A 10029-nucleotide genomic window follows, 5' to 3' on the forward strand; every position below is an offset into this window, starting at 1 on the left:
AATAGTGACTCACTACGTAGCCCATGCTGGCCTGAAACTAAAGATCCTCCTGCCTCCTACTCCTAGGTGCTGGGATCACCGGTGAGCATCGCATCCACTGGACAAGGGTGATCTTTTATGGTTGTCAGGGGCTAGATAACTGCCAGTGGGTCATTAAACAGACAAAGTGACATGATCATATACATTCATACCCATATGTGATCATATACATTCATATATGATCATATACATTCATATCCATATGTGATCATATACATTCATACATGATCATATACGTCCATATCCATATGTGATCCTATACATTCATATACCTATGTGATCATATACGTTCATATCCATATGATCCTATACATTCATACATGATCCTATACATTCATATCCACATGTGATCATATACGCTCATATCCATATGATCCTATACATTCACACATGATCCTATACATTCATATACATATGTGATCATATACGTTCATATCCATATGATCCTATACATTCACACATGATCCTATACATTCATATACATATGTGATCATATACGTTCATATCCATATGATCCTATACATTCATACATGATCCTATACATTCATATACATAGACAATCATATACATTCATATACATATACCATTACAAACATTAGAAGGGCTAAGGGGATCTCTGAAATGACTATGAAACGGTACCACCACACCTGACAGGCAAAAAGGCCACGGAACAGTTGAGTATGATTTGATACCTATTTTGTTTTCCCTTTTGTTGTTTTTACACTGCTGGGGAAAGAATTCAGGCCTCAGGCACCAAGACCTTGAGTACGTTTAGCCATGCTTTACCACTGAGCCGCAGCTCCGGTTTGGTGCCTTTCTCCAGAATAAACAAAATTCTGAGGCTGTCCCGATGACAGTTCAGTGGAGAAAGGCACTTGCTTTCAAGCCTGATCGTCTGAATGGGGAAAACCGATTTCTACAGATTGTCCTCCGACTGACACAATGTATGCCATGGTACATACCTTCCTGAGAGGAGAATAAATAAAGGGAATAGAAAAAAAATTTTAAGACAATCTACTGTTTAAGAGAAACAAAACCAGGCTTTGAAAATGTGAAAAAGTATAAAAAAAATTGTTACTAGTAACTGTTCCTAAATATGAGGGTTAAAGGAAAGAGAGAAGGGTGTCTCTGTTTACTTGATGTGCCTGGGAACTGTTGGTTTTGTTACAATGGAACCCACTAATTAAGCAAAAATGTCAATGGTAATAAAACTATCTGAATTTTCAACAAGCCCAAGACAGACAGTGTAAAAAATGAGAAACATGTGGTTTTGTGGTAACGATCTGGATTTAAAACTATGTTTGTGCCAATAAAAACATGGTGCCCAGAACCATGCGAAGCAGAGGGTTTAGGTGAAGAAGTGGGGGGATATCAGGTTCGTTACTTTAGATCCTTTTCGGCAGCCTGGGTGGCAAGAGACATCTACTGCTTTTTAAAATAAAATACTGTGCACAGTATGTGCCCAGAAAGTGGTTTTAGACCCTGGGCGTGGACCTTGTCAGTAGTCTTATGGAAGTTCTCTGGGTCAGAAGCCCGGATTTGCTTCCTGCCATCCGGTTCCAGTTGGAGGGGCACTGCAGAGGCAGCGACACCTCCCTGAAGGGCAAGGGAGGTCCGGCAAGGATGGTCTCACCTGCGGGATGGCCCGGGAGCAGCTGCGCCAGGTGTACAGCATGACCGCGTAGTCGTGACCCTCCTCCAGCATTTCATTCTGGAATGGCAAAGCACATTCATCAGGGAGATGGAACACTAGGGCCACGGACTTCTCTAGGCTCTCCTCTGAGCCACTCAGGATGTGGACCTCGACAGGTGACAGCAGCATCACTCAGGGGCTGGCTGACAAGTCTGTCTGAGCTTATGAGTAAGAACCTAGATTCCCGTGAAATCCCCAGGTAAGTCACGTGCACCTTAGAATCTCTGATCTAATAAGAACTTCGGTGAAAGCCAGATGAAGGGCCACATATTCTATGATTCCTTCTGGACGGACTGCAGTTGATGGGAGCACGTGGGGAGAGGACCTGGGATGACCGAGAATCATCTAGGGTGTCTGCATGATAATGAAATTAGATGGCAGTGACAGTTGCATAATACTGTGAAGATGATTAATATAGACACACATTTTAAATGGTTTCCAACTATGGAAAGCATACCTCAAAGAATATTAGGAGACAAGAATTAGTATTATGCTTCCTCTCCTTGCAAATATATCTAGGGAAAAAATGAACTTAAAATTTTAAATCTATTTATCATTCCACTTTATAATACATTTTTAGGATAGAATCCAATTTAATTTGGAGCCTATTTAACAGCGACGACTTCCATTCTTAATTAAGAAGTCAGTAACACGCTGTCCCCGAGATCGGAAACAACCGAGACCAACCATGGGCTGCCTGCTCTCTCTTCTGTTTGGGCACACCTGTGTGTCTAAAAGAGGAACTGACGGTAATGGGAGGAGCACGTGGCTATCCTCAGCCCCCAAAGGCCGTCAGTGAGCATAACTTCATTCAGTTAAAAAAAGGCTGTAGCCAGCATCTTCAGGTCCCAGGATCTGTGCCAGAAACAGGACCGAGAACCAAGATGTGTACTCTGCCCTCGGGACAGTTCAGACACGGTTGTTACAGAACAAGCCAGAATAGAGGTCAAGGTGGTGTGGTGGAAAGAGAGGCCTTGGGAACCTTGAGTTACTGGTTTTCCTTGGGACCATCTTTTATAGATGTATATTACATATCTAATAGCCTATCGGTATAATATATGCATATTATATATTCTAGAGATGTATTTCTAGGCAGCTACGGATGACCTTGAACTCCTGATCTTCCTGTCTCTACTTATCAAGTGCTAGAGTGATGACACACACCACCTGGTTTATGTGGGTGTTAGGGACCAAACCTAGGGCTTTGTGAATGCTAGGCAAGCAATCTATCCACAAAGCCAGGAGGTTTATGCAATTCGTCACAGCAGCATCAGAAAACAAACAGAATCATGTTTAGAGCCAGCCTTTGCCCGTCTGAGCCTGTGACCTGGTGCGTCTGAGACCCCTCAGCCTGGTTCTAGTTCCCCGACCCCCCACCCTAAGGGATCGTAACAGCAGCTGGAGTTGACGTCCGGTTTCTCTCACGCACATGATCAGTACAGTTGTTCCCTGGAATCCCTGCCCCCACCTTCCAGGCCTCCGGGAACAATAACTGGAGACTCTCAGCCAGTGTATGGGTTCCATTCGTGCCTCTTTATAGCTCGTCCCAAGAGTGATTATGGATAAATCACGGTTGAACCAATGCTCTTCTCTTTCTCTTCCGTGACTGAAAATTATCCACTGCTATTTAGTTATTTTGTTTGTTTGTGGTAGGGTCTCTGGTCCAGGCTTGCTTCAAGCTTCCTATGTAGCTGAGAAAGTGATCCTGGACTTTTGATTCTCCTGCCTCCACCTCCCCACAGTTGGGATCACAAGCCTTTGCCAGGCCATGCCCAATTTATTTGGTGTCAGAGATGTGGTGCATACAAGCCAGGGTTCTGCATGTTCTAGACAGGCAGCCAAACAACCGGGTTTCTTCCCCCAGCCTCTGATCTGCACTTTGGTGAGATGAATCAATCCTCAGTTACAGGCCATTTAGACTTGAGACTGTGACTCTGTTTCTAGGTGGGCCCGTTTGAAAGGTGACTGAGGACATCATGAGGGCAGGCTCTCACTCAATCTGACTGTCACCCTTATAAAGAAAGGAAACTTGGGTACACATAGGGACATCTGACACCCAGGAGTTTGTGAGGAATGAGCCAGAGTAGCCAGAGAAACATCAGGAGAGAGCAGCCCTGTTACACCTGGTCCAGGAGCATCCTCCAGGGCTGTGGAAAGGAAACAACCATTGTTTAAGTCATCTACTCATAATATTCTGCTATGGTGGCCTAGGCACGAAAATGGTTTCCAGGTATAGACCTTGTTCTCCATAAATGCTATATACAGTAGCACACACAGACACACCCCAATTTTGGGCAGCCTGAGAACTGTCTTTGCTGGTATAGAAACACCTGCTAGCCCCATCCCAATGTCATCTCTGACTGCTTCAACCTTCTGTAGTAAGAACCACAGAGAGAGGTCAGGACTGTTCCCAGGTTCATGCAAGGACTTACTAGCTGTAGGACCATGAGCAACTCGCTTATTAATTTCTCCAGACCTTAGTCTTCTCATCTCTACAATTGGTATAATGATCCCTTTGCAAGCCCCAGGGTTATTATGAGGCTCTGATGCTATCACACAGCAGATTGCCCTGCCTACATTTCAAAGGGCACAACACATGCTATCGTTACAAGGCTGTACTAAAAGGTGGCCAAGCTTCCTCTGGCCTTCTGAAGGTCCCTTGAAAAGCTGAACTCTAAACTACTATCACAACGTGGAACATTTAGACAGGTTTTTATTTGCCTGCAAAAAACTTAGTCTGGAGGACCAAGCTTTGTCACCAGAGAGTCCTAAGTTTAGAATTACCACCTATTAGCTGTGAGACCCTGAATCCATTTCTTAACAGTTGAGAAACTCCAGTGTTGGCCAACTGCTATATTGCGGCTACCAATGACCTACCTCACAGGGTCTGTGAGGATTAAATGAGACAGTGAACCTGAAGTATCTGCATAGAAAAGGTGTTTGGTTGACTTGTCTCTTTCCCACAGTTTCTCACAGGAACTGAGACTGGCCCCACACTAACTCTAGAATCAGCTCATAGCAGGCACACAATGCATAACAAATGAGTTAGGTTTGTAGAATATGTCCCACACAGTGAGAACAGTCTAGAACATATCCCACACAGTGAGAATGGTCCAGAACATACCCCACACAGTGAGAACAGTCCAGGGAAATATGTGCAGGGGCCCATAGATGAGGAATCTAGAATTCTGCAAATGTCTATGGGGATAAAAGGGAAGAAGAGAATTCTGCCCTCTTAAGGTCAGACCCTAAGAGGAATGGAAAACAACTGGTTCCATTTATGAATGATTTAGGCCAGCAGCTTCCTTGAGTCAATAAATAATATCTCGCAAAGCCATGTCACTGTCATTTTTAGGAGGAACTTCACTTCAGAATGGACTTTCATAGGCCATGACTATGACAGGGCATATTGGGGTAGCTAAGCACAGGTCTGGTATGGGAAGCCGCCTGTGGTTCCTCCTGCTTCCACAGGATGTGCATCTGTACCTGTGGGTCACGGAGACTTACCATGCTGGAGTGGACCGTTGCCTGCTCAATGTACCTTGCAATGCCCGTGACAAATGCATTCCTATCCTCGAAGTTCGTGTCGAAGTTAGCCTGTGGAGGTAGAGGGCAAGAAGGGCATTTGGTTGTTGGAAAACACATCCAAGCTGGCTGGGTGTCTAGGGAACAAGCAAACAGCTGCTAACAAAACCCCACGAGCTTTCCGTGGAAACCTACTGACCCGAGGCTTCAAATATTACCCCTCACCCCCAGCCCAGCTGAGGGCAGACGGACAGCACCCACTTCTCATCGGTAAGCGGTTTCACTCAACCAAGCCTCGGAAGCAACCATTTAGTTCTGAATCCACACTTTTAGATTCCAGTTACTAAGGCTTTGATGATCAACTTCGCCTATTTAATCACGTGATAAATGCACTGACATGAATCTGTTTTATATGCGTGTCATCTGAATAAAAAAAAAATAATCTAAGCACAGGGAAACCATGCTTCCAGCTAACTATGCGAGTCCAAACAGCTGCTAAGAGTCAAAGGCGTGCATGGCTTTTATCCAGCCATTCTGACAGGCTTGCCCGAGGGTGCACAGGTGTCAATGGACGAGTCAGGCCTCCGCCGCACTTTTTATGATTAAACAACCTGGAAAGATGGAGTCACCCAGCAAAAGCTGAAATAGATGCCAGTCTGGACAACGGGCTAGAAAAGACCCCGAGCTGCTTAACCCTAAGGTGGCATTACTGCACTGACGCCCAAGTAATATCCACAGGAGAAGTTTTGTCGCTGTGACTTTTGAGACAGAGGCTCTCTCTGTAGCTCAGGCTCGTCTCAGACTCACGGCAATCCTCTTCCTTCAGCTTCCTGAACGCTGGGATTACAGATGTGAGTCACCACACCTGGCTGCACAATAAACTTTAAGGAAAATATAAATTTTATATATATAAAAAATAAATATATACCATATGTATAAATATATACCATTTGTTTTGTGTTAACAAAACAAAATGTTCATGAACACAGAGTAAGGGTATGTTGGGATAAGAAATTTCTATGCCATACTTTTCTATTTTGGTTATAATGAAAATTCTCTCTATACATTACTAAAATTAAAATGTTTGTATAATTAAAATTGTAATCTATGTTAAAAACTACAAATAAGTCAGATTTAGGCAATGGATCTTCAAGCACGTGACTGATACATTTAATTATTGAATGAAATGAAAAAAGATGTAATCATGTTTATTCACAGTTCACCGTTTAAGACTTAGCAAAAAGGTCCAAGATAGCCCCAATTTCCAAATTAACACATTCTGTGTTAACGTGGCCTTCAGCCCGGTGCATCCAGACAAGGGTCTTTGGCCAGGCTGCCTCTAGCTGCACGGGTGCCCTCCTCGCTGTGCCTGCCAGGGTCACAGCCGTATGTAATGGGACGATGGTTTATCGACAGATCTGATCTAGGGCCAAAGCAAACAACTATGACCCACTTCCCTGAGCCACGGGTTGCCATGCGGGCTTGTGTGAGCTCTTGTCACGCACATGAAGGAAAAAGTAATTACCCAGGCAGACTCTAGAGGCTTCTAAGCTGTGATATTTAATTCATGAGATCAGGGTTGCCATAATCCGGGTGGTGCAATAACAGAACAGTCCAGAAGGAATTTGGGGTCAGAACGGATCAACAAAGGCTCCCTAGGGGAGGGAAATGGTCTTGGCACACATTTGTTAGTTAATCTATTCCTTCCACCGGGCTCCTAGAGTACACTGGGACTCCATCAGCTCCTGACCTTTCACCTTCACGATACAGACCTCCTCCTCCTCCTCCCTGCACTTGAAGGCATATCCTCTTACAGGACCTCGGGAGCCCAGGTCCCTCTACTACCCTCTGCTTTTTCCATTACCTGGTACATAATGGAGGACGGCGGAGGCTCGATGCATGGCTGCTGGTCTGGGAGGGGCAGTTCCTCCAGCAGGTCCACGTTGGACAGGGCATCTTCCAAAGTGACGTGGGTGGTCATGGCTGCGTCGTCTGTTTCCCACACTGATGGAGAGGGAGGGAGAGAAACGACAAGGGAGAATTTCAGGGACATTCAAAATATTTTCTTTGTTCTCGAGGGAGGGAGAGAAACGACAAGGGAGAATTTCAGGGACATCCAAAATATTTTCTTTGTCCTCACCCTGTCTGAGCCTCTGTCTGGGTCAAGGGTCACCAAGGTCACTTCCTCCTGGGTATCTTCTACCTACGCCTTTAAGGTCTGAGTCTCACAGTCAGCGAGATGGCTCAGTGGGTAAAGGCACCCACCATGGCATGAGCCGGACACCGCTACACCATGTACACACAAAAATAATAAATTAAATAATAAATACATTTTGAGGACGTCTTGGCCGAACCTCGCCCAAGTTAGACTGTGTCTCCACATGAGCGGTGGAGAAGCACAACTCTGGGAAGTAATGTGACACGTGATACCCGTGTCCTTCTTAAGGACATCCCACAATTCCATTCTTCGATAATGGTACAGCATAAATATCCACCCCAGAACAGCCAGGATGATCAAGGGGACCTGGGCCTGGGTTATACAGGCTAATGAAGCAGGGACTATATAATTGTTAACTCTTATAAACCAGCCTTGTTTGTGGCAATGAAGAAGCTGCTATGTCTCCTATGGCCTGGGGACATTTTATGGACCACACCAAAGTAACCAGTCCTCACTGGGTATTTTCGTGTCTTGGACCCAGGCAGAATGGGACTGGTTGGACGTTAACTCTGCCAAGCAGCGAAACAGCCAGAAGTAAGCAGGGCAGCTGACCAACCCAAACTAACAGCTACTTTAGGAATACAGCACCCTATGAGCAGAAGAGTCATTTTTTTTAAACACAAATTTACAGGTGAAAATTCTAACGTATGACTTAGTGTATAAATCATGTTCCCATAAATAGCCTTGGAAAAGGATATCTTAAACCAGGTATGGTGACAGATGCCTGTAATCCTAGCATTTGGGAGGCTGAGGCAAAAGAATGGAGAATTTGAGGCTAGTGTGGGTTACACAGCAGGTTGCAGGCCTGCCTGGTTACGCAGTGACTGACCTCAAACTGCATCCCTCAGGTGAAACAAAACCAACGCTGTGAGTTACCACAGCGTAATGAGGTTAGAAATCAGCAGTGCAAACTGGAACCCCTAAAAAATTACTCCTTTGAAAACTTTCAAGCACCCGAAACTTATTCATAGCTGCAGCGTAATTCCAACAGAAAGGGTAACTACTTAGAATTTAAGAGCATGAATTAAAATACATTAAATATATTTAGTTGAAGGTAAGAAAAGTGGAGCTTGGGTCTAGAGAGAGAGCTCAGCAGACCAGGGTGCTTGGTGCTTGTTCAGAGGGCCTGAGTTTGGTTCCTAGCATCCAAGTTGGCTGCCTCATATCCACCTGTGAATGCAGCTCCAGGGACTCTAGTGTCCTCTTCTGTACTAACGTATAGGGACTGTGCCATGTTAGGAAAAATAGTGTCCAATTGCAGGCCACATGGGGACCTCTGACATGTGGTCCAGGGGCCCTACAGAGCTGGAATGGATACCCAAGGTTGGGAGGGCAGATGGGGGCTGGGCTGCTACAGAGCAGCTGACTAAATTCACACTCCAGTGAGTTTCAAGCACACCTTCTGGGCATGTACCCAGCTAGTTGGCATGGCCAGCCTCCAGTGAGGACACTTGGAAGTCAGCAGTGACCTCCCCCAACGCCTCTCCTCTCATCCCTACTCAGAATTCTATGTGTGGTGCTCAGGTCTAAAGTAGCATGACTGCTGGCCATGCCATAGCCTCTCCTCCTCGTCCTCCTTTTCCTCCTCGTCCTCCTCCTCTTCCTCTTCTACCTCCTCTTCCTCCCCTTCTTCCTCCTCTTCCTCCTCTTCTTCCTCCTCCTCCTCACTAGTATTCCTTGATTTATATTTTACAAATTATGTATATGCACATATGCCTGTGTGTGGGTGTGTGCACGTGTGCCTCTGTGTGGGTATGTGTACATGTATGCAGATACCGATAAAGCCCAGAAGAAAATATCAGATCCCCTGGAGCAGGAATTACAGGCAGTTATGTGCCTCTTGATGTGGGTGCTGGGGACTGAACTCAGGTCCTCTGCAGAAGCAGTATGTGCTCTTGACTTCTACATCATCTCTGTCATTTCTATTAAGTCTCCTTGAGAGAGGGATAATGATTTATAGGGTACATGATCTACAACTACGAAGCCCTACAACTCCCTTCATTGTGTCAGACAATAATAATAAGCCTTTCTTGGTGCCAGACACAGCTAGCGTTCACCCGCTTGCCTATCCGATCGGCCATGTACCATGGTGACCCTGCTTCACAGACGAGAGGGCACGCAGTATTAGTGGGGTTTGGCTCTGTTTGCACTGAAAACCACACACACAGCTTTATCAATATCTGCTGGGGCTCCACCCCTAAGACCAAGATGACGTTGTTTAAAAGCATACTGTTTTATGCAGTAAGAAATCCAGACTGCAATGTACTGGTCAAACTGCTATGACCACCAGGCCACTGGCCAGGTTGCAGAGACCAGGCTGTCGATCGCACTGTTGGTTGGGGTGTAAAGTGTGTAATTGCTGCAGCCTGAAAAATGCAAACATCCGTGACCACGGGACTGCTGGAGCCCTCCTCAGTGAAGCTCGGGCAGCAGTAAGACTAAGCAGCAGCGAGCTCCGATGTGTATGTGAGCCTCTCGGACCATTTATCTGAGAGGAGGATGCATGCGTGCGCACACACAAGCACGCTTACTGAGGCAAAGCTGCAAGGGAAGG

General features: G+C 45.6%; 1 protein-coding gene across 1 annotated transcript in view; it reads right to left on the bottom strand.

Annotated features, from left to right (window-relative positions):
- Positions 1 to 9013, bottom strand: part of Cyfip2 (cytoplasmic FMR1 interacting protein 2) — a 100865-nt gene extending 91852 nt beyond the window's left edge. Inside the window, exons 1-4 of the mRNA XM_032913809.1 lie at positions 7383 to 9013; positions 7122 to 7319; positions 5240 to 5329; positions 1673 to 1750 (exon numbers count right to left, since the gene is read on the bottom strand). Of these exons, the coding sequence (XP_032769700.1) occupies positions 1673 to 1750; positions 5240 to 5329; positions 7122 to 7310 (357 nt within the window). The 5' untranslated portion in view covers positions 7311 to 7319; positions 7383 to 9013. The remainder of the gene's footprint in view (positions 1 to 1672; positions 1751 to 5239; positions 5330 to 7121; positions 7320 to 7382) is intronic.
- Positions 9014 to 10029: the final 1016 nt, after the last annotated feature.

This window comes from Rattus rattus, chromosome 9, assembly GCF_011064425.1.
Source record: "Rattus rattus isolate New Zealand chromosome 9, Rrattus_CSIRO_v1, whole genome shotgun sequence".
NCBI lineage: Eukaryota > Metazoa > Chordata > Mammalia > Rodentia > Muridae > Rattus > Rattus rattus.